Here is a 23,964-nt window from a genome sequence, read left to right on the forward strand (position 1 = left end):
CATGCCCTGATATGCCACGGCTTTCAGCCAATCAGCATTCAGGGCTCGAACCACCCAGTTTATAATTTGGTTTATGATACATTTATGATATTCTATAATTTGGTTTATGATACATTTATGATATTATATAATTTGGTTTATGATACATTTATGATATTATATAATTTGGTTTATGATATTATATAATTTGGTTTATGATACATTTATGATATTATATAATTTGGTTTATGATATTATATAATTTGGTTTATGATACATTTATGATATTATATAATTTGTTTTATGATACATTTATGATATTATATAATTTGGTTTATGATACATTTATGATATTATATAATTTGGTTTATGATATATTTATGATATTATATAGTGTTATTTGGGTTATGATACATGTATGATATTATATAATTTGGTTTATGATATTATATAATTTGGTTTATGATATTATATAATTTGGTTTATGATACATTTATGATATTATATAATTTGGTTTATGATATTATATAATTTGGTTTATGATATTATATAATTTGGTTTATGATACATTTATGATATTATATAATTTGGTTTATGATATTATATAATTTGGTTTATGATATTATATAATTTGGTTTATGATACATGTATGATATTATATAATTTGGTTTATGATATTATATAATTTGGTTTATGATACATTTATGATATTATATAATTTGGTTTATGATATTATATAATTTGGTTTATGATATTATATAATTTGTTTTATGATACATTTATGATATTATATCATTTGGTTTATGATACATTTATGATATTATATAATTTGGTTTATGATATTATATAATTTGGTTTATGATACATTTATGATATCCTATAATTTGTTTTATGATACATTTATGATATTATATCATTTGGTTTATGATACATTTATGATATTATATAATTTGGTTTATGAGACATCGTTATAATTCAGCACCCCATGATAATTTTCTCTCCCTATTTTAGTAAAGTGTGTTACTTCAAGCTTAGTTGAGATGATGATGGCGCTACTTTGACAACGGCCTCATTCACAGTTTTCTTTCACTCTCTCTGACCAAAGCTTTCGCTCTCATGACTCCATTCAGTTGTACTTTCTAATCCTCAGTGCCCTACTGTATTGTATATGCAACTTCATTGAGTCTCGACATCTTCACAATAAACCCACAGATTATTGTCGGCTCCATCTCAGATCCAACAGAAAGCCCCTCTCACATTGTGAGCATGAGTCGCTTCCTCCGTCCAGAAAAAAAACATAGGAAGCATAGAACTGCTGCTTTGTCTGCTGGCAGACCACTGGCTCATTGTCCGGCTCGCCCCGACTAGAGAGAGACAGCCATGGAGAGTCATAGGTGACCTGACCCCAGACGATTGGTTAGAATGACTCAGATGGTCCTCCAATTTGACAGTTTAGGGGTCAAGGGTCAGGGAACCCTCAGTGAAGATGTTGACCTTCCTGTGACTTGTGCTTCTTTGGATCTTTCTCAATCTTTCCTTGATTACTTGTGTCCTCTCTATTTGCAACCTTATCAAAAAATATTGGTGGAGAAGATCTGAAGGGGAGGGGCCTTGGATGTTCTCTTCCAATGTGTTTTGAGGAGGCAAGGAGACAGGACATGCGGAATCAAGGAAATACAAATTGAGATATACTCTCTGCCTCTGCCTGGTGAAAGGTCACTGATTTCCTACCATCCACAGCACTGTGGAAACACATTTTCTTCCTGGTCATCCATTACAAATTTCAGACAACTCTATTTTGCACATTATATATTAAAGATGTCAGATGTTTCATTAAGTTACCACTGATGTGAACTTTATTTGGTAGTTTTAATATTGGTTATTATTAAAAGGATAGTGTAATTCACTATGAACGATACATACACAAATGTCTTGTCAAAGCCTGCAATTAACGATCCTGATGTGTAGTGAATGTTGACCCTGACTTATTAATGACAAGAGAAGACTATGGTCACTGAGCGATCCCGATCCAGTTCCCATTTATGCTCTTGTCTATCTATCTCCTTCTTACACAATGTACTTAACTTATGTACCTTGTGCCATCATGGACACTAGTCCTGTCATGTGGAAATCTCCCTGTTCAGAGTGGCGTGAGAGATGGAAGATCCCATTTCCCTTTCTCAATTATTCAACACTAGATAAGGCTCCACACCATGAAAATGCCTTCACCTGTGTATGGTGTTTTCTCAGGGCCTCTCTCTCTCTCTCTCTCTCTCTCTCTCTCTCTCTCTCACTCTAACCATCCCCATCTCTCTGTCTCTCTCTCCCTCTAACCACCCCCATCTCTCTCTCTCTCGCTCTCTCTATCTCTCTCTCGCTCCCTCTCTCTAACCACCCCATCTCTATGTCTCTGTCTCTTTCTCTCTTTCTCTTTCACTATTTTAAATAAGAGCCCCAGGATGCATCAGGCAGTCCGATGGGAGTTGGTATCTTTTTTTGGTCTGTTGTGCTGTGCGGTCGTCCCAGTGCGTGAGAGCGATGGGCCCCATCCACTTATCTGGTCTCGTTTAGCACCCTTAGACACGCAACTCCCACAATACACAGAGAGATAGAGAGAGATATTTGAGAGAGAGAGAGAAAAACCTTAAACTGACCGATATTCTACGTTGTTTTCTTCTTCTTCTCCTTATTTTTCTTCTTTCTTCTTCCTTTTTTCTCCTTCCTTCTTCTACTTCTTCTTTTTCTTCTTTCTTCTTTCTCTTTCCTTCTTCTTCTTTTTCTTCTTGTACTTCTTTCTCTTTCCTTTTTCTTCTTGTTCTTTCTCTTTCCTTCTTCTTCTACTTCTTCTTTCCTTCTTCTACTTCTTCTTTTTCTTCTTTCTCTTTCCTTCTTCTTCTTCTTTTTCTTCTTTCTTTTTCTTCTTGTTCTTCTTTCTCTTTCCTTTTTCTTCTTGTTCTTCTTTCTCTTTCCTTCTTCTTCTACTTCTTATTTTTCTTCTTTCTTCTTTTTCTTCTTGTTCTTCTTTCTCTTTCCTTATTCTTTCTTCTTTTTATTTTTCCTTCATTCTTCTTCTTATCCTTCTTCTTTCTTCTTTCTTTTTCCTCCTTCTTCTTCTTCTTCTTCTTCTTCAACAGTATCGCAGCACCAAGTCTTTGACCAAAAGGCTCCTTAACAGCTTCTATCCCCAAGCCATAAGACTGCTGAACAATTCATCAAATGGTCACCGGAGTATTTACATAGTCACTTCACTCCTAGTTACATGTACAAATTACCTCGACTAACCTGTACCCCCGCAAATATAGCCTCATTATTGATATTTTGTTGTGTTACTTTTTTATATTTTCTGACTTTAGTTTATTTGGTAAATGTTTTCTTAACTCTTTCTTGAAGTGCACTGTTGGTTAAGGGCTTGTAAGTTAGCATTTCACAGTAAGGTCTACACTTGTTTTATTTGGCGCATGTGACAAATAAAGTTTGATTTGATTCTTCTCATTATTCTTCTCCTTCTTTCTGCTTCTTCTTTCTCCTTTCTTCTTCTCTCTGAGAGACAAATTAGCAGCAGGTGAGAGGAGGATTGTCGGTATGCGACTGAGGGCCCCAAAAGAAATAGGCTCTCATTCATAAGGCCTGCCCTGCACAGCAAAGCATTACTTAGTTGTTAAGCTGCAGACATTCCAGCATTCTCTGATTAGCCGTTTGTTATCTCCCGCCAGATCACAGCTAATTTGCTGTTCATTATGTGATATTACACATGAACAAAAAAACAACAGCTGCCAAGACTGAAGGGGTTGTCTGGGTTAAAGAAACACTTTCTCTGTTCTGGGTGAGGTTTCTCCGTCATCTCTGTTCTGGGTGAGGTTTCTCCATCATCTCTGTTCTGGGTGAGGTTTCTCCATCATCTCTGTTCTGGGTGAGGTTTCTCCATCATCTCTGTTCTGGGTGAGGTTTCTCCATCATCTCTGTTCTGGGTGAGATTTCTTCATCTCTGTTCTGGTTGAGGTTTCTCCATCTCATTTCTGGGTGAAGTGTCTCCATCATCTCTGTTCTGGGTGAGGTTTTCTCCATCATCTCATTTCTGGGTGAGGTTTCTCCATCATCTCTGTTCTGGGTGAGGTTTCTCCATCATCTCTGTTCTGGGTGAGGTTTCTCCATCATCTCATTTCTGGGTGAGGTTTCTTCCACCATTTCATTTCTGGGTGAGGTTTCTCCATCATCTCATTTCTGGGTGAGGTTTCTCCATCTCATTTCTGGGTGAGGTTTCTCCATCATCTCTGTTCTGGGTGAGGTTTCTCCATCATCTCTGTTCTGGGTGAGATTTCTCCATCATCTCATTTCTGGGTGAGGTTTCTCCATCATCTCTGTTCTGGGTGAGGTTTCTCCATCATCTCATTTCTGGGTGAGGTTTCTCCATCATCTCATTTCTGGGTGAGGTTTCTCCATCATCTCTGTTCTGGGTGAGGTTTCTCCATCATCTCATTTCTGGGTGAGGTTTCTCCATCATCTCTGTTCTGGGTGAGGTTTCTCCATCATCTCTGTTCTGGGTGAGGTTTCTCCATCATCTCATTTCTGGGTGAGGTTTCTCCATCATCTCATTTCTGGGTGAGGTTTCTCCATCATCTCATTTCTGGGTGAGGTTTCTCCATCATCTCTGTTCTGGGTGAGGTTTCTCCATCATCTCATTTCTGGGTGAGGTTTCTCCATCATCTCTGTTCTGGGTGAGGTTTCTCCATCATCTCATTTCTGGGTGAGGTTTCTCCATCATCTCTGTTCTGGGTGAGGTTTCTCCATCATCTCTGTTCTGGGTGAGGTTTCTTCATCTCTGTTCTGGGTGAGGTTTCTCCATCATCTCATTTCTGGGTGAGGTTTCTCCATCATCTCTGTTCTGGGTGAGGTTTCTCCATCATCTCTGTTCTGGGTGAGGTTTCTCCATCATCTCTGTTCTGGGTGAGGTTTCTTCATCTCTGTTCTGGGTGAGGTTTCTCCATCATCTCATTTCTGGGTGAGGTTTCTCCATCTCTGTTCTGGGTGAGGTTTCTTCATCATCTCATTTCTGGGTGAGGTTTCTCCATCATCTCTGTTCTGGGTGAGGTTTCTCCATCATCTCTGTTCTGGGTGAGGTTTCTCCATCATCTCATTTCTGGGTGAGGTTTCTCCATCATCTCTGTTCTGGGTGAGGTTTCTCCATCATCTCTGTTCTGGGTGAGGTTTCTTCCACCATCTACAGGTGTCTTTTGTTTTGTTGAGAGGGAACTTAAATTGTGATATTACTGTATTCAGAATATTTACTAGTCTGGTACACCAGAAACAACATTATCTCCAAGTTTTCTTTGTCAAAACTCAAAAGCTGAATGTATTATATACATGGTATGAAGTCTAACCTTTGTCAGTGGAGCAAATCATGGCTGCTTGAGTTAACATTAATTACTCATGATTTGTTTTGGCTAATTCTTCATTCTGTGTTTCTTGATTGAGTTGGAGAAAAGGTCCCATGTGACGGGTTTCGTTTTCCTTTAGTGTTCTGAAAGTCTTAGCATGATGCCTCAGAGCAACATGCAAATAGCCATATAATCAAGAGTGTTGGCCTTGTCAGAAGCACTAAGCAGGTTCACACACACACACAAACACACACACATACACAAGTGGCTCTCTGGCAGGGAGACAGACATGGTTTGATCAAGTACAATGTTTAGAGACAGAGTTCTGTAGAGCTTGTCCTGGGCTAATTGGTCCCTCTGGCCAGCATTATTTTTTCTTGGTGGGGTCTTTCTCTCCTGCGATAGTGTTATCTCATATATACCTTAAAGTATGTCCTTTTTCATTCTGAGGATGTGGCCTTATGGAAAATGTCAGTCTGAAACTCGTGGCGACACAACATCCAAGGTCATGTTCATTAGGCACCTACGTAAGAAAACAAGGATGGACTATCTGGACTTAAGGAAGGCTCATTTTCATTTTATGTTGCACAACGTTGTAAAATGTTTGCCATTGTGTGCCCAAATGAAGAGGACCCAGGTTCCCAGTCAGTCAGAGGCCCAGTCTGAGGCTTGATATCTCAAAGTGGAGACAGATGTGAGCACTAAATAGACCAGAACATACTAAATGTTTGTTGAAACACTAAACCAACAAAAAATGAGTTAGCCTAACTGTAATTTTCATTTTACATGCAATGTTGAACATTCCCCCTCAAACTCAATCGGACTTCAGATGTACTGGGTGAAACTGCATGCGTTTCTCTAAAGGAAGAATCAAGTGGAATGGTATGTGGTCTCAGAGTGGTGCAGTAGTTATTATGAGTCGTGGTAAAAGGATTACCTTATTGTTTGTAAAAACAAAAAATACCCTCATTAGGTGTCTGACATATCAGTTGGCATCAGTATGTCTTTAAACTGGTGCCAGTCTATGGTTGATCCAGGTGGCAGGACACTTCTACACTGTGGTCTTGGCCCTTATGTGTATCTCGCACCTACATCACGGTCAACTACCTGCATCACGGTTAACGGTCAACTACCTACATCACAGTCAACTACCTACATCACGGTCAACTACCTGCATTACGATCAACTACCTGCATCACGGTCAACACAGTACCTGCATTACGGTCAACTACCTGCATCACGGTCAACTACCTGCATCACGGTCAACAACCTACATCACGGTCAACAACCTGCATCACAGTCAACTACCTGCATCACGGTCAACAACCTACATCACGGTCAACAACCTGCATCACAGTCAACTACCTGCATCACGGTCAACAACCTACATCACGGTCAACAACCTGCATCACAGTCAACTACCTGCATCACGGTCAACACACTACCTGCATTACGGTCAACAAAGTACCTGCATTACGGTCAACTACCTGCATCACAGTCAACTACCTGCATCACGGTCAACACAGTACCTGCATTACGGTCAACTACCTGCATCACGGTCAACTACCTGCATCACAGTCAACTACCTGCATCACAGTCAACTACCTGCATCACAGTCAACCACCTGCATCACGGTCAACTACCTGCATCACGGTCAACTACCTGCATCACGGTCAACTACCTGCATCACGGTCAACTACCTGCATCACGGTCAACTACCTGCATCACGGTCAACAACCTACATCACAGTCAACTACCTGCATCACGGTCAACACACTACCTGCATCACGGTCAACACAGTACCTGCATCACGGTCAACACAGTACCTGCATTACGGTCAACTACCTGCATCACGGTCAACTACCTGCATCACAGTCAACTACCTGCATCACAGTCAACCACCTGCATCACGGTCAACTACCTGCATCACGGTCAACTACCTGCATCACGGTCAACTACCTGCATCACAGTCAACCACCTGCATCACGGTCAACTACCTGCATGACGGTCAACTACCTGCATCACAGTCAACTACCTGCATCACGGTCAACTACCTGCATTACGGTCAACTACCTGCATGAAGGTCAACACAGTACCTGCATTACGGTCAACTACCTGCATGAAGGTCAACACAGTACCTGCATCATGGTCAACTACCTACATCACAGTCAACTCAACTACCTGCATCACGGTCAACACAGTACCTGCATTACGGTCAACTACCTGCATCACAGTCAACTACCTGCATCACGGTCAACTACCTGCATCACGGTCAACTACCTGCATCACAGTCAACTACCTGCATCATGGTCAACTACCTGCATCACGGTCAACTACCTGCATTACGGTCAACTACCTGCATCACGGTCAACACAGTACCTGCATTACGGTCAACTACCTGCATTACGGTCAACTACCTGCATCACGGTCAACACAGTACCTGCATCACAGTCAACTACCTGCATCACGGTCAACACACTACCTGCATTACGGTCAACAAAGTACCTGCATTACGGTCAACTACCTGCATCACAGTCAACTACCTGCATCACGGTCAACACAGTACCTGCATTACGGTCAACTACCTGCATCACGGTCAACTACCTGCATCACAGTCAACTACCTGCATCACAGTCAACTACCTGCATCACAGTCAACCACCTGCATCACGGTCAACTACCTGCATTACGGTCAACTACCTGCATCACGGTCAACTACCTGTATCACGGTCAACTACCTGCATCACGGTCAACTACCTGCATCACGGTCAACTACCTGCATCACGGTCAACTACCTGCATCACGGTCAACAACCTACATCACAGTCAACTACCTGCATCACGGTCAACACACTACCTGCATCACGGTCAACACAGTACCTGCATCACGGTCAACACAGTACCTGCATTACGGTCAACTACCTGCATCACGGTCAACTACCTGCATCACAGTCAACTACCTGCATCACAGTCAACCACCTGCATCACGGTCAACTACCTGCATCACGGTCAACTACCTGCATTACGGTCAACTACCTGCATCACAGTCAACTACCTGCATCACGGTCAACTACCTGCATTACGGTCAACTACCTGCATGAAGGTCAACACAGTACCTGCATTACGGTCAACTACCTGCATGAAGGTCAACACAGTACCTGCATCATGGTCAACTACCTACATCACAGTCAACTCAACTACCTGCATCACGGTCAACACAGTACCTGCATCACGGTCAACTACCTGCATCACGGTCAACTACCTGCATCACAGTCAACTACCTGCATCATGGTCAACTACCTGCATCACGGTCAACTACCTGCATTACGGTCAACTACCTGCATCACGGTCAACACAGTACCTGCATTACGGTCAACTACCTGCATCACGGTCAACACAGTACCTGCAACACGGTCAAATACCTGCATCACGGTCAACACAGTACCTGCATTACGGTCAACTACCTGCATCACAAACAACTACCTGCATCACGGTCAAACTGTGAAGGGTCAATGAAGGGTCAAACTGCTCATTGTGAAAAGTGTCTGATTTCATTGTAGAATGGAATCAGTGTTTGTGTTTACAGTTATAGTATGATTAGACCTTAGAGTGCTCTCTCAAGATGATGTGGCTAGTCATTCACAGACAGAGGAGACTGAGGTATAGCCTGTTAGTCAAACCATGGTAGGGATGATGGGGCGGCAGGTAGCCTAGCGGTTACATCGTTGGGCCAGTAACCGAAAGGTTGCTGGATCAAATCCCCGAGCTGACAAGGTAAAAAAAATATGTCATTCTGCCCCTGAAAAAGGGTTCCCCGGTAGGCCGTCTTTGTAAATAATAATTTGTTCTTAACTGACTTGCCTAGTTAAATAAATGCATAAAGAAAACAAAAACATGATGTTAAAGATGCCTGATACTAACACACTGGAGAGTACAACAGAAGATCCCTATTGACCACTATTTAACCCATGCTAGTTATTATAGTGTTCCTGAGTGTTCACTCACCTTAGGTCATGATAATTTTTTTTCCCTCTCATGGTTGAACTGTAACAGTACGACATCTCTCCTCTCTGCTCTGGGTGCTGATAAAGAGGGAGACAGCCAGTGGATTACATGAAACTCAACTCCTGTAATCCTGTAAAGCATGCTGCTTCACATTAATCAGAGCATCTCCTGCCTTACCTCCACGTGGGGGCTGTGTGTCTGTCTGTGTCTGTCTGTCTGTCCATGTGTGCCTGTCTGTCTGGCTGCTCTTATTTATGGTCTGTTAATCGTCACTAGCGGCAGGTAGCGTAGTGGTTAGAGCATTGGGCCAGTAACCAAAAGTTTGCTAGATCGAATCCCTGAGCTGACAAGGTAAAAATCTCTTGTTCTGCCCCTGAACGAGCCATTTAGACCGTCATTGTAAATAATATATTTTTCTTAATAACTCACTTGCCTAGTTAAATCAAGGTTAAGAACTAGTCTCACTCACTTTTTATAAATTGTGCTCTCTCCGTTTATCTCCAGGTTCGCTAAACCAGCCCCTATGTTCCTCGATCCAAACTTTAGACGATTCTCCAAGATCAGCAACTTTTTCCCACCTTTTGGAATAAAAACGCAAGGTATGGACCTCAGTTTTGTATCTGTTTATTTCATCCACTGACATCCATGTCTTTGTTCATAGTTAGTCAAATCACAGTTGGATGACCATGAAGAATGGGGAGCTCCTGGTAGAGGATGCTGTTGCCTCGAGAAAGCCAAGCAGCTCACCTACAGGGAGGAGGATGTAGCTATGGGTTCTGGGTCAGTGCTAAGACGAGGGAGAGAACAAATACTGGCCTTATCGAGAAGAACATCACTGCTGCTCCAAGTTATGCAGAGATCAGGCCTCTATGCAGGGATCAGGCCTCTATGCAGGGATCAGGCCTCTATGTAGGGATCAGGCCTCTATGCAGGGATCAGGCCTCTATGCAGGGATCAGGCCGCTATGCAGGGATCAGGCCGCTATGCAGGGATCAGGCCGCTATGCAGGGATCAGGCCGCTATGCAGGGATCAGGCCTCTATTCAGGGATCAGGCCTCTATGCAGGGATCAGGCCTCTATGCAGGGATCAGGCATCTATGCAGGGATCAGGCCTCTATGCAGGGATCAGGCCTCAATGCAGGGATCAGGCCTCTATGCAGGGATCAGGCCTCTATGCAGGGATCAGGCCTCTATGCAGGGATCAGGCCTCTATGCAGGGATCAGGCCTCTATGCAGGGATCAGGCCTCTATGCAGGGATCAGGACTCTATGCAGGGATCAGGCCTCTATGCAGGGATCAGGCTGCTATGCAGGGATCAGGCTGCTATGCAGGGATCAGGCTGCTATGCAGGGATCAGTCTGCTATGCAGGGATCAGGCTATGACAGCAAAGCACCAACCTGCCTCGTCTTCCTGCCCCTCACTTCCGTTCTAAAACAATGAGATCACCCATTTAATTAAAGTGTTTCATCTCATCTAAGTTTTACATATATATTTTGGGTTCAATATTAATATAATGGAATCTGTTTTAATATAAATCTGGCTAAATGTAGTTATGATAACGAGTGTGTCAGTGCTCTAAATATCTCTGGAAAGGTATCGAGAGATGGTTGTGTAGTCTATCTCATCATGTTGCGTGTGAAGAACATGTTAAGATCATGTCTTGATGTTCATGGTTCTCGGTATCAGAGGAAGGGTGATAGCTAGCTAGCGTTCTCGTAGAAATCTGTGACTCTGAGAACTGTGTCCATCAATGTCCTGCCCTTTGGCAGTAGCATTGAGAAGCACCAACACAGCACCACTGTCTGACCGTCACATCCTTCTGCCTACCAGTCACAGGCCCTGATTACCACCCAGTCCCAGGCTTTTGATCCTCACACCGCAAGTATCCCACCCAAAGACATGCTAATGGTGTAATGAGTAGCTACAGTGTATGTAGCCTTGTCTTCAAAACAGCATCAGCTAATCAGTTTTATTTAATTGAACCTTTATTTATACAGGTTATTCTCATTTAAATGTGTTAATCAGTAATAATCAGTGAGGTATTTGTGGCCTGACTGCCTGCCCTCATGCTCATGGCTGATCTGAACCAGGAAGCCCAACCAACACAGACTCTCTTCTCCCATCCAACTAACACGTCCTGGGCATTTTCTGTTCTGAGGCTCAGTAGTAGGGCTCCCGAGTGGTGCAGCGGTCTAAGGCACTGCATCTCAGTGCTAAAGGCGTCACTATAGACCTTAGTTAGATTCTAAGCTGTATCACAACCGGCCATGATTGGGAGTCCCATAGGGCGGCACACAATTGTCCCAGCGTCGTCCGGGGGTAGGCCGTCATTGTAAATAAGAATTTGTTCTTAGCTGACTTGCCTAGTTAAATAAATAGGTAAGTTTGTGGGATCACACTAAACATAGGTTATTAAGGTCATATGTAAGCCCTTCTTTTGATGTTGATCGGTTGGTAGATCTGGTTGGAGTCCTTCATTGTCAGAGATTTGTTTTGTTCTGGAATGTGCCTAGCCTAGGTCCCCCTCCCTTACAGATGGTGATATGGTAGCTTAGCCCTCTCATCTGATATCAGCTGTGTGGTTTGGCTGGAAGGAGAGACAATCTTTTCAACTGATTCCATCCATCCTGATTGATCTAGTCTGTTTGTATCTGGGATATCACCGCAGTAGTCAACAGCTCGAATGCGTCCCAAATGGCACCCTATTCCCTATATAGTGCACTACTCAATAGCAGTGCACTATATAGGGAAAAGGGTGTGATTTGAGACGTAGACCTATCTCTCCAGTGTTAGTCACACTACAGATATCCAAGAAATTTTGGACGAAGATGTAACTGTCTCCACAAAAATGGTGTTGACAGCTTCTGAGCGACCCTTAATTATTCTATCGTAGATTGTGTCACGGAAATGTGTTATTCGTTTAAATCATGTGTCAAATAGGGACTCCGTTTTTATGGACTGAATCCATAAAAGTTCAAAAATGACTCATGACAAATGAAAAGGTCTGATTCCATAACTCTGTGATTCCATTATTCCATTATGTCGGACTAAAATGTCATCCTTGGGTCATGTGGGAGTACGATTCCATCTTATGATCTCCATTGTATCTGAGAAACAGTATCTAATGACAATTTAATGCCCTGGCAATTTAGTTGAATGTCAATAATCATGAATAGCACGCAACTGCTAGGCTATACAGTCAAATCGTGTGGACTTTCGTCTCGTGTTAAATGGTCCAGCGTTTCAGAGTTTACATCTGTTTTCCCATTTTAATCCTGATTCCCTGAATTATAGGGCACGTGTATTTACCCTCATCAATTGCATAGAAAACATCCAGATTGAAGTTATTCTTTACTCTACACTTTTTTTCTTCCTAGAATAACCAGCTAGATAAATAGCCAGTTATATAGTGTTGTATTGAAAGAACCAGAGCATCTAAGATTCCAGAGGTGTCGTGATGTAACCTCATTCCCTGAGGTCCAAGGATTGTGGCTCGCATCAGCCTGGAGAATGTGCCTGTGTCGTTCCTCTAACCGGGGATTTCTTCGTGCCCTGTCGTTTTCCCTCCCAGTATCTTAAGCTGTATACTGTATTGTGCGTCCTAAATTGCACCCTTTCCCCTATATAGTGCATTACTTTTGACCCATAGGGCTCTGGGCAAAAGTAGTGCACGGTATAGGGAATAGGGTGCCATTTGGGACTCAGCGCTTCTCTGCTCCGACCCAGGAGGTGTACATGCTCTGCATGCTCTTACCTCTCTGTCCTGGACTGCCTGCCTGGCCACCCAGATATCTCTGATGGTTGTATAACATGAAGAAGTGTTCACCTCCCCTCTGTCAGCCCACCCAGCCTCTCCTCTGGCTTCATTCCCTGGTTCGTTTATCAAAGTGTTCAAGTCCACCAGGTTTACAACACTACCTTGGTCTCTCTGCTGAGGTGATGATGCAGGGTGGGATTTATGTGTTGAGAGCCTCTTTATTACAGGACTTTCATCTTCCACTCAGATGCTGTGTTTTTCTCCTCTTCTCTCCTCAGAAAAGATCATAGATAATATTCTGACAGCAACGAAGACCTATGGTCTGGGTGAGGAGCTGGACAGGTATGTCACACCTCAAGCACCATAACAGGTCTATTACACCAACAGGGATGTCTAGGGGAGTTTAAAAGGGTTTATGCCAGGACATTCAGAAAACGCTGGAGCTGTCTCAGAAAAGCTTTTGTCTGGTCCCAGATCTGTTTGTGCTGTCTTGCCAACTCCTATGGCCAAAAGAACCATTGGATATGAGTTGGCTAGAAAGCTCAAACAGATCCGGGACCAGGCTAGAAATATGTTTTTCCAATCCAGGACACTTTGCTGAGTAATTTTACTTCCAACATAAGGATTAATTAATTATAATCACACAGGCAGCAGGCAGCTGTTTTGGTAGTTTTATAATTTCACTTCTGGCCAGCGTTCTGTCTTTTTAGGTCTTGGTTCTTTCCACAGCCACGAGAATCTGCAGACCTGATTTCATCAACTAAGGAAATTGAGAATGTGTTTATTTTTCCACATGGAATGTAGAACTCAGACTAAACATAGGTCACATTCTCTAAAACATAAGACCCAATAGCGAAAGCTCAACTACATATCATATCAGAATCAAATAAATCACTGTGCAGTACTTGGCATGTTCTCACTTCACAAACCTCAGAACTTGTGTTTCTGCTGTTTTTTCCCTGCTCTTCTAGTCAGAGTTGTAAGAAGTGCATCATCATGGGAAATGGTGGTATTCTGGCCAACAAGTCTATGGGTGTGAAGATTGACGAGTACGATGTGATTGCAAGGTCAGTTAAGGCACATTAATTAACACTAGGATTCTTAAATAATCTTCCCTAGATTCCTTCCATCCTCTCTCCTCACCTCCTTCTCAAAATCTCTAGAAGAGAACATCCAAAGTTCCTTCTCTCCGATATGTTTTGAGAAGGAGGCAAAGAGAGAGGATGCGAGGAATTGAGGAAAGACAAATTGAGAAAGAGCCCAGGTTATGTGATTGTGAGAACCCTGTGTTTATCGATTCCTAATCCCAGTCCCCCTGTGTGTGTTGCAGGTTGAACGAGGCTCCAGTGTCTGGCTATGAAAAGGATGTGGGCTCCAAGACCACCATGCGTATCACCTACCCAGAGGGAGCCATCCAGAAGACTGAACGCTACGAACAGGACTCCCTCTTCGTCCTCTCTGCCTTCAAAGCTCTCGACTTCAAATGGCTGCGGTCCATAATCTTTAAGGAGAGGCTGGTAAGGGAAATGAGCCCATTTTCACAGTACTGAGTTGAGCCGAACCAAGGCAAGCCAGGCTTGTAATATTAACCCAGCAAACAGGCAACGTTCATATAATGTTAAATAACGTTCGAATTGAGTCCTAATGTATAGAGAAGACATTATAGCCACCGGATGGGAACTTCCCTGGAGAGCTCTGTCAATGTTTGTGAAACTTGCCATTTTAACCATCACAGAGCGCCCCTACTAATGTTCTGGAAATGCAATGTTTGGTTAACCAGGCTAACCAGTAGAGGGCAGTGGGAAGTTACTGTAGACTTCAGAGAGAATCCCTGGGCTAACTTTACCAAGCCATATGCACCTGTTTGTCCTGTGTAAACGATGGTGTCGCACTGTGCCCAGGAAATATCAGGGTTAAGAAATGGCAAGAGAGGAAAACATGGCATCAGATCAGACCCCGTGTGACGATAAGTGGAAGACATTTACCCATCTTTACCACACTGTTTAATTCAATTGGATAATACTAGATAATAGTAGGCTTATATTCTCACTTTGGAACTCAGAACTTGTTGTGACTGGAGAATAATGTGTCATTATACCACTTGTTTGAGGAATATGTATGCTGTGTGGAGGAATGGACACATTAGAGGACAAGTGCCAGCGTGCTGCATGTTGTCAGTCTGTGAGACAATCACCAATTGGACATTGTGTGAGCCAGTACTATAGACTAACAGAGTGGATGTATTTTTATTCAGGCTTAGTTTATAACTTAAGACCATTGAAGGGCAGTCCCTTTCTTTTGTGCTACAGGTAGTGTATAGTTCTTCTCTCAGGTGAGGGACAGACACTTAATGATGTAGTTAATTGGCATGTCTCTAAGAGTGAATAACTCCTTATCTCTGTAAGGAGAGTCTCTCTCTCTTTCTCTGTCTCTTATCTGACAATAGTAACGAAGGTGCTTTGTTGCATACATCTGGGCTCCATTGTTCAAGCCCAGTATCTTATGGTACATAGCAGTGGCTGCTGCCGTTACAGCAGTAAGTTTACCAGCTCTGCTAAAAGTGAGAAACTAGAAACATTATAGTTGTTTTGTTGTTGTATTGTTATCTATCCTGATGCCTGATTACCCTGATTACCCTGATTACCCTGATTACCCTGCTTTCATGTACATACAGTATCTCCCTCAAATACCTTGTACCTCTGCACATTGATCTAGTACTCCCTATATATAGCACAATTCTTGTGTATTTTATTTAATTCCTTGTGTTACTTATTTCATTATTATTTCTAAATTCTGCATCGTTGGAAAGGGCTTGTAAGCAAGCATTTCACGGTAAAGTCTACACCTGTTGTATTTGATACATGACAAATAAAAGTTTATTCGATTTTGGGGATTTTGTTGAAACACGTGACCAGTTTAAATTTAGCTCTAGAGAATTTGCTTTTTGTTTTCACACACAGTAATTTAGTATTGGATAGTGCTGCTCTGTATACTCAGGTTATGACAGCTTTGAGGGGATGTTCATCAGGATTAGGAGAGGCTTTCTTAGGGAACATGGCCACTGAAAGAAGCTCAATCCCCTAGCTAGCTAATATACCTGAATACCCTTGAGTTGTGCTCGCTAAGAAAACAGAGCTTTTACCTCTGGTCTCCTCAAGTCTACATGCATTACGGTTTGTACTTGCTGTTAAGAGAGAGAAAGAGAGAGAGGGGGGGGGGGGGGTAGAGAGAAGAAGGAGAGAGAGGGGGAGAAAAAGAGAGAGATACTTGTGTGGGAAGTACAGTTCATTTGGAAAGTATTCCGACCCCTTATCCACATTTTGTTACATTACAGCTTTATTCTAAAATGTATAAAAATAATGACAAAGCGAAAACAGGTTTTTCGAAATGATTGCAATTGTATTAAAAATAGAAACAGAAATACCTTATTTATATAAGTATTCAGACCCTTTGCTATGAGACTCTAAATTGAGTTCAGGTGCATCCTGTTTCCATTGAGATGTTTCTACAACTTGATTGGAGTCCACCTGTGGTAAATTCAATTGATTGGACATGATTTGGAAAGGCACACACCTGTGTATATTAGGTCCCACAGTTGACAGTGCATGTTAGAGCAAAAACCAAGCCATGAGGTCAAAGGAATTGTCCTTAGGGCTCTGAGACAGGATTATTTTTCAATACACAGATCTGGGGAAGGGTACCAAAACATTTCTGCAGCATTGAAGGTCCCCATGAACACAGTGGCCTCCATCATTCTTAAATGGAGGATGTTTGGAACACCTAAGACTCTTCCTAGAGTTGGCTGCCGGGCCAAACTGAGCTATCGGGGGAGAAGGGCCTTGGTCAGGGAGGTGACCAAGAACCCGATGGTCCCTCTGACTGAACTCCAGTTCCTCTGTGGAGATGGGAGAAGCCACTCCTCAGTAAAAGGCACATGACAGCTCGCTTGGAGTTTGCCTATAGGAACCTAAAGGACTCAGACCATGAGAAACAAGATTCTCTGGTCTAATGAAACCAAGATTTAACTCTTTGACCTGAATGACAAGCCTCACATCTGGAGGAAACCTGGCACCATCCCTACGGTGAGGCATGGTGGTGGCAGCATCATGCTGTGGGGATGTTTTTCAGTGGCAGGGACTGTGAGACTAATCGGGATCGATCGAGGGAAAGATGAATGGAACAAAGTACAGAGAGATCCTTGATGAAAACCTGCTCCAGAGCTCTCAGGACCTCAGACTGGGGTGAAGGTTCACCTTCCAACAGGACAACGACCCTAAGAACACAGCCAAGACAATGCAGGAGTGGCTTTGGGACAAGTCTCTGAATGTCGTTGAGTAACCCAGCCAGAAAACTCCCCAAATACAAGTGTGCCAGGTTTGTAGCATCATACCCAAGAAAACTCTAGGCTATAATTGCTGCCAAAGGTGCTTCAACAAAGCACTGAGTAAAGGGTCTGAATAATTATGCAAATGTGATATTTCCTTTTTTATATATACATTTACAAACATTTCTAAAAATCTGTTTTTGCTTTGTCATTATGGGGTATTATGTGTAGATTGATGAGGGGGAAAAAACAATATAATCCATTTTAGAATAAGGCTGTAACATATCAAAATGTGGAATAAGTCAAGGGGTCTGAATTCTTTCAGAGATCTCCACAGGATAGTCTGCCCTACTGTCATTCATTCAAGTTTCTGCAAGCCCCAAGCAAGCTTCATTAGACTGTTGGAGCAAGCTATGCTTTCAGAATGCCTGGCGGGAGGACAGACTGATGGAAGAGTACAATGAGGATAATGGGCGGACAGATGACCTATGAGTTGATATTGTTATTGTGTAATTTCTCTCTCTCTTTAAACCCTGCTTGTAAATGAATATGAATGTGATAATAACAATACATTTCAATAGGTTCCCTCTAATTTAACTCTTTATTACAGACCAGTGAAGGTCAGAGCAGCGTTCTAAGGTTAGGCTCTGACATGGTTTTAAGGTTAAGGTTAGAGGGCTGGGACTGATATGCTTTTGGTCTCTGAGAAGAAAAATGTCTAGCTCTGGTTACAGTCACTGTGGTCCTTCCTTCATGGTTGAATGGAAATAGAGCACATAGAACATGTTGTTAAACTCAGCAAACCTGATTCTCCCTACCTTCCTCTCTTCATTCTCCATTCTTTAGAGAAGGATGGGTCAGATTCAAATGGTATTGTATTGTATCTGAAAGTAGGCTTAAATAAAATAAACATATTTGGGAATGAAGTAAACTTTTTATCCATGTGTATAGGGTCTCCACAGACAGACTCCCTCCTGTCCCTGCTCTGATCACTTTGAACAGGAGGGGGGTCTGAGAGTATAGGGTTCAGAGGGCTGTGGGCTGGCAGACTATGGGATTCAGGGGTCTGATGCACATCAGAGAGCAACAGTAGCTCTGTGAGAGGAGACCTGGGCTCACCTGCCTGCCCAGTGCCGACAGACAGACAGACAGACAGACAGACAGACAGACAGACAGACAGACAGACAGACAGACAGACAGACAGACAGACTCACTCACTCACTCACTCACTCACTGTCAGCTAGTCATGACAGTCATACTGCGATTCCTCTACTGTTTCTTTATTGACTCTTTAAATGGCCTTGCGTCTCAAGAAAACACTTAACTTATGTATGCGCACATAAAGCCTTTATTTTTTATTCATTTTGATTTCACCTTTATTTAACTAGAAAAGTCATATAAGAACAAATTCGTATTTACAATGACAGCCTACCAAGAGACAAAAGGCCTCCTGCGGGGACGGGGGCTGGGATTAAAAATGTAGGACAAAACACACATCACGACAAGAGAGACACCACAACACTACATAAAGAGAGATCTAGGACAACAACACGGCATTGAAGCAAAACATGACAACACAGTATGGTAGTAACATAACAACAACACAGTATGGTAGTAACATAACAACAACACAGTATGGTAGTAACATAACAACAACACAGTATGGTAGTAACATAACAACAACACAGTATGGTAGTAACATAACAACAACACAGTATGGTAGTAACATAACAACAACACAGTATGGTAGTAACATAACAACAACACAGTATGGTAGTAACATAACAACAACACAGTATGGTAGTAACATAACAACAACACAGTATGGTAGTAACATAACAACAACACAGTAGCGACACAACATGGCAGCGGCACAACATGGTAGTAGCACAACATGGTACAGAAATTGTTAGGCACAGACAACCACAAAGGGCAAAAGGGTAGAGACAACAATACATCACGTGAAGCTGCCACAACTGTCAGTACGAGTGTCCAAGATTGAGTCTTTGAATGAAGAGATGGAGATAAAACTGTCCAGTTTGAGTGTTTGTTGGTTGCAGCTCGTTCCAGTTGCTAGCTGCAGCGAACTGAAAAGAGGAGCGACCCAGGGATGTGTGTGCTTTGGGGACCTTTAACAGAATGTGACTGGCAGAACAGGTGTTGTATGTGGAGGATGGGGGCTGCTGTATGTATCTCAGATAGGGAGGAGTGAGGCCTAAGAGGGTTTTATAAATAAGCATCAACCAGTCTGTCTTGCGACAGGTATACAGAGATGACCAGTTTACAGAGGAGTGCAGTGATGTGTCCTATAAGGCGCATTGGTGGCAAATCTGTTGACCGAATGGTAAAGAACATCTAGCCGCTCGAGAGCACCCCTACCTTCCGATCTAGAAATTACATCTCCCTAATCTAGCATGGGTAGGATGGTCATCTGAATCAGGGTTAGTTTGGCAGCTGGGGTGAAAGAGGAGTGATTATGATAGAGGAAACCAAGTCTAGATTTAACTTTATCCTGCAGCTTTGTTATGTGCTGAGAGAAGGACAGTGTACCGTCTAGCCATACTCCCAAGTACTTGTATGAGGTGACATAATATAATAACAATAGATTTGCTTGTCATGTATGGAGCTGTAGTAAAGTCTTTCAATGAATCTTATTAGGACAAAGTAACATAGCCCTGGATACTACTGTATACATTAGTTTCACACTGTATGGCATGTACACAGTATAATCACAGAGTTTATAAACCCTGAGGCGCAACATCGCCAGAAACAGACCAAGCAGACCAGGCCAGAGTTTGAGAAGCAAATGAAAGAAGTGAAAAATTATTCTTTAGTTAGTTAATTTTTCTATAAATCTAAGTGCACAACCTAGATTCAAGTCAATGTCTTAAGGAGTTGAACATGTTATTACTCCAACCTCAGGAAAGTGTGAAACTGACACGTTTTCATTTTCGTCAAAACAACTTGATATTGCAGCAGTGGCTTTGATTTGACGGCCTGCACATGTGCAGTTTGGCGTGAGACGACCTTTCGACCCGGGGACCTGTTTCTGTGCGTGAGCTTAGCTAGTCAACGTCGCCATGACATCGCCTACAAACATTCTTGGGGATTTCTACAGTTTCATCCTATCTTCATGCTGTACTGTCTTTGGTATAATGTGTGATTTAGTAATCTGAGGATATGGAGTAAATGTGTAAGGCTTGACACTAGCGCTTCTACCACTACACAGTCAAAATAGACAAACAATGTTGTATTAAAGATTCAATCCTTAGAAATTCATTATGAGACCAGCCTCATTCATAAGCTTTTAGAAGGAGGGAGCTCAAGTTGCGACTCATACTACTGCTAGGCTGCAATTACCAGACGAGTAGACACACACACACACACACACACACACACATAATTGTCAGTGGTTCTGAATGAGGGAGAGTGTTGGCTGGCAGTAGCCTGATTGTACATAGATAACAGTAGTGTAGACAGAGGCAGGGACTGAGTGGTTGCATTGTACTATGAAGAGCACCAATTACTCTCATGGCCTACTCATAGAAGGGTACAACTCTAGCCTCAGTGTTCTCCAGGGTCAAAGTGCGCCTCATTTAATACAATGCGCGCATCCCACATGACACCCTATTTCCTTTATTGTGCACTACTTTTGACAAGAGCCCTATATAGGGAATAGAGTGTCATTTGGGACGCAACCTGTGCTAATATGCAAAGTATTCTTTTGAACCAAGGGGGAATTTATCACAGCAGTGTGGTTGGTACAGTTTCACTGAATACGGCTGTGACTGTATGCATATGAGGTGTCTAGCTATTTGATCCTCCCTCCCCTCCTCTGTACAGATGGGTTACAGACCTGGGTTCAAATAGTACTGGTTTTCTTTTATATACTTTGGAGTGTTTGATTTTGCCTGGCCTGGAGTGCCAGATGGTCAGGGAGGGTTTGCACTTTTTGGAGTATTCCATTGTTTCCATTTCAGCCAGAGCAAGCGCAATCAAGTGCATAGAAAGTATTGCAAAGAAAATGAACCCTGTTTGAACCCAGATAGGTCTGTTGGGTTTCCCATCCCACTGGCCGTTTCTCTCTGAGTGAGTACGGGTTGAGAGGAGAGGAGGTGTTGGGTTGCCTTCTCAGTTAGACAACAAAATGGTTCCCGTTACACAGGATTACCAGCTGTCCTTTCAGTTAGAAGCTTAGAGCTGGAGCTGGAGCAGAGTGATGATGCTACGCTAACATCTTACACCAGTGGCAGCTGGTGGAGGGAGGATGGGCTCTTTATAATGGATGGAATGGAAAGGTACCAAACATGGATGTTGTGATTTAAAGTGACATACCAGCGATGTGTTGTTTTTAACTGCAGCAAGACCAACATACCTGACTACTGTGTTGTGTGGTAGCACATCTCAGTCCCAGGCCAGGTATCCCAGTAACTGGTCCTACACAGCCCGTCAGGAATGCTCCTTGAGCCTTAGCTAATTACCCTAATGGACAGTTATATTGATACAGCAGGGTCTTTTTGCTTCTCTTGTTTTTCATCTGTGTTTTTAATGCCCCTGACCTATCCCTCTCCTCTCGGTACCTCTCGTCGGGGTAATGCTTTCTTCATTTCTTTTATGAACAATTTATTAACAACAAAAATGACATGATATGACAAATACAGACTATTATAAATATAATATAAAACCAGATAATGATATCAGACACACCAAAAACAAGATAATTTAAAAAATGTATATCAATAATAGCACCACTGCTACACTACATTTAACAACTGACTTCAGATACATTTCACTTTTATTTATTTATTTTTTACTTTATTTATAGATGTTCAAATATGAGAACAAAAACAGTACAACCTCAACCCCCTAAATCTTACATCCATCCATCCTTCCCTCCCACCCACCCCTCCCTCCAATTCACCCTCCCTCCAATTCACCCTCCCTCCAATCCACCCTTCCTCCCGCCCGCCAATCCATCCACCCCTCCCTCCAATCCACCCACCCTCCCTCCCCCCTCCCTCTAGATGTGCAGAACATGAATGTGCAAGTAGAGATACTGGGGTGCAAAGGAGCAAGATAAATAAATAAATACAATATGGGGATAAGGTAGTTGGATGGGCTGTTTACAGATGGGCTATGTACAGGTGCAGTGATCTGTGAGCTGCTCTGACAGCTGATACTTAAAGCTAGTGAGGGAGGTAAGAGTCTCCAGCTTCAGAGATTTTTGCAGTTTGTTCCAGTCATTGGCAGCAGAGAACTGAAAGGAGGAAGAATTGGCTTTGGGGGTGACCAATGAGATATACCTGCTGGAGCGAATGCTACGGGTGGGTGCTGCTATGGTGACTAGTGAGCTGAGGTAAGGCGGAGCTTTACCTAGCAGAGACTTGTAGATGACCTGGAGCCAGTGGGTTTGGCGACGAGTATGAAGCGATGGCCAGCCAACGAGAGCATACTGGTCGCAGTGGTGGGTAATATATGGGGATTTGGTGATCAAATGGATGGCACTGTGATAGACTACATCCAATTTGTTGAGAAGAGTGTTGGAGGCTATTTTGTAAATTACATCGCCGAAGTCGAGGATCGGTAGGATGGTCAGTTTTACTAGAGTATGTTTGGCAGAATGAGTGAAGGATGCTTGTTACGAAATAGGAAGCCGATTCTAGATTTAATTTTGGATTGGAGAGTGTTTAATGTGAGTCTGGAAGGAGAGTTTACAGTCTAATCAGACACCTAGGTATTTGTAGTTGTCCACATGTTCTAAGTCAGAACCGTCCAGAGTAGTGATGCTGGATGGGCGGGCGGGTGCGGGCAGTGATCGGTTGAATAGCATGCATTTAGTTTTACTTGCATTTAAGAGCAGTTGGAGGCCACGGAGGGAGAGTTCTTTGGCATTGAAGCTCATCTGGAGGTGTCCAAAGAAGGGCCAGAGGTATACAGAATTGTGTTGTCTGCGTAGAGGTGGATCAGAGAATCACCAGCAGCGAGAGCGATATGTAACTGGAAAGAGTTGATATGAGACCATTTGTTAAAACGTAGGCATAAGAAGTGTCATATAACGTTTTTTTCCAATTCACAAAGTTGTCCCCAGCCAAATCGTGTAAGAGATTCAAAAAGGTAGCCCCATTCCACACAGTCAACGGCCTTGGCAACATCTAATGACAAAGCAATTGTTGGAGCGCTTGAGTCCTGGACAGCACACTATATGTTGATCAGCCTTCTAAGGTTATCTGAGCTATAAGGGTGGAGGATAAAGCCAGTCTGATCCAGGTTGATGATACTACCAATGAGCTTAGACAATCTGTTTGAAAGCACCTTTGCTAAGATCTTTTCATCATAATTAATAAGAGAAATAGGCCAATATCCACTCGGATCAGGGGGATCTTTCCCTTTTTTGTGGATAAGAGAGATAATTGCTGTATGCATGGAAGAGGGTAAAGATCCAACTTTATATGCGTCATTACATAACTCTATCAAAATTGGAGTAATACTTGTCTCACACTTTGTATAAAAGTCAGAAGGGAGGCC

The 23,964-nt window shown here is 42.7% G+C and overlaps 1 protein-coding gene across 3 annotated transcripts in view; it reads left to right on the plus strand.

The window, feature by feature from the left end:
- LOC139409408 (ST3 beta-galactoside alpha-2,3-sialyltransferase 3a) overlaps positions 1–23,964 on the plus strand; it is a 74,942-nt gene that overhangs the window by 27,378 nt on the left and 23,600 nt on the right. For all 3 annotated transcript variants that reach the window (XR_011634400.1, XM_071154529.1, XM_071154530.1), the window contains exons 5-8: positions 9,862–9,956; positions 13,394–13,457; positions 14,087–14,182; positions 14,446–14,632. Coding sequence is in view for 2 of the 3 variants with exons in the window: in XM_071154529.1 (XP_071010630.1) it covers positions 9,862–9,956; positions 13,394–13,457; positions 14,087–14,182; positions 14,446–14,632 (442 nt within the window). In the remaining variant the exon portion in view is untranslated. The remainder of the gene's footprint in view (positions 1–9,861; positions 9,957–13,393; positions 13,458–14,086; positions 14,183–14,445; positions 14,633–23,964) is intronic.

Source organism: Oncorhynchus clarkii, chromosome 5 (genome assembly GCF_045791955.1).
Source record: "Oncorhynchus clarkii lewisi isolate Uvic-CL-2024 chromosome 5, UVic_Ocla_1.0, whole genome shotgun sequence".
NCBI lineage: Eukaryota > Metazoa > Chordata > Actinopteri > Salmoniformes > Salmonidae > Oncorhynchus > Oncorhynchus clarkii.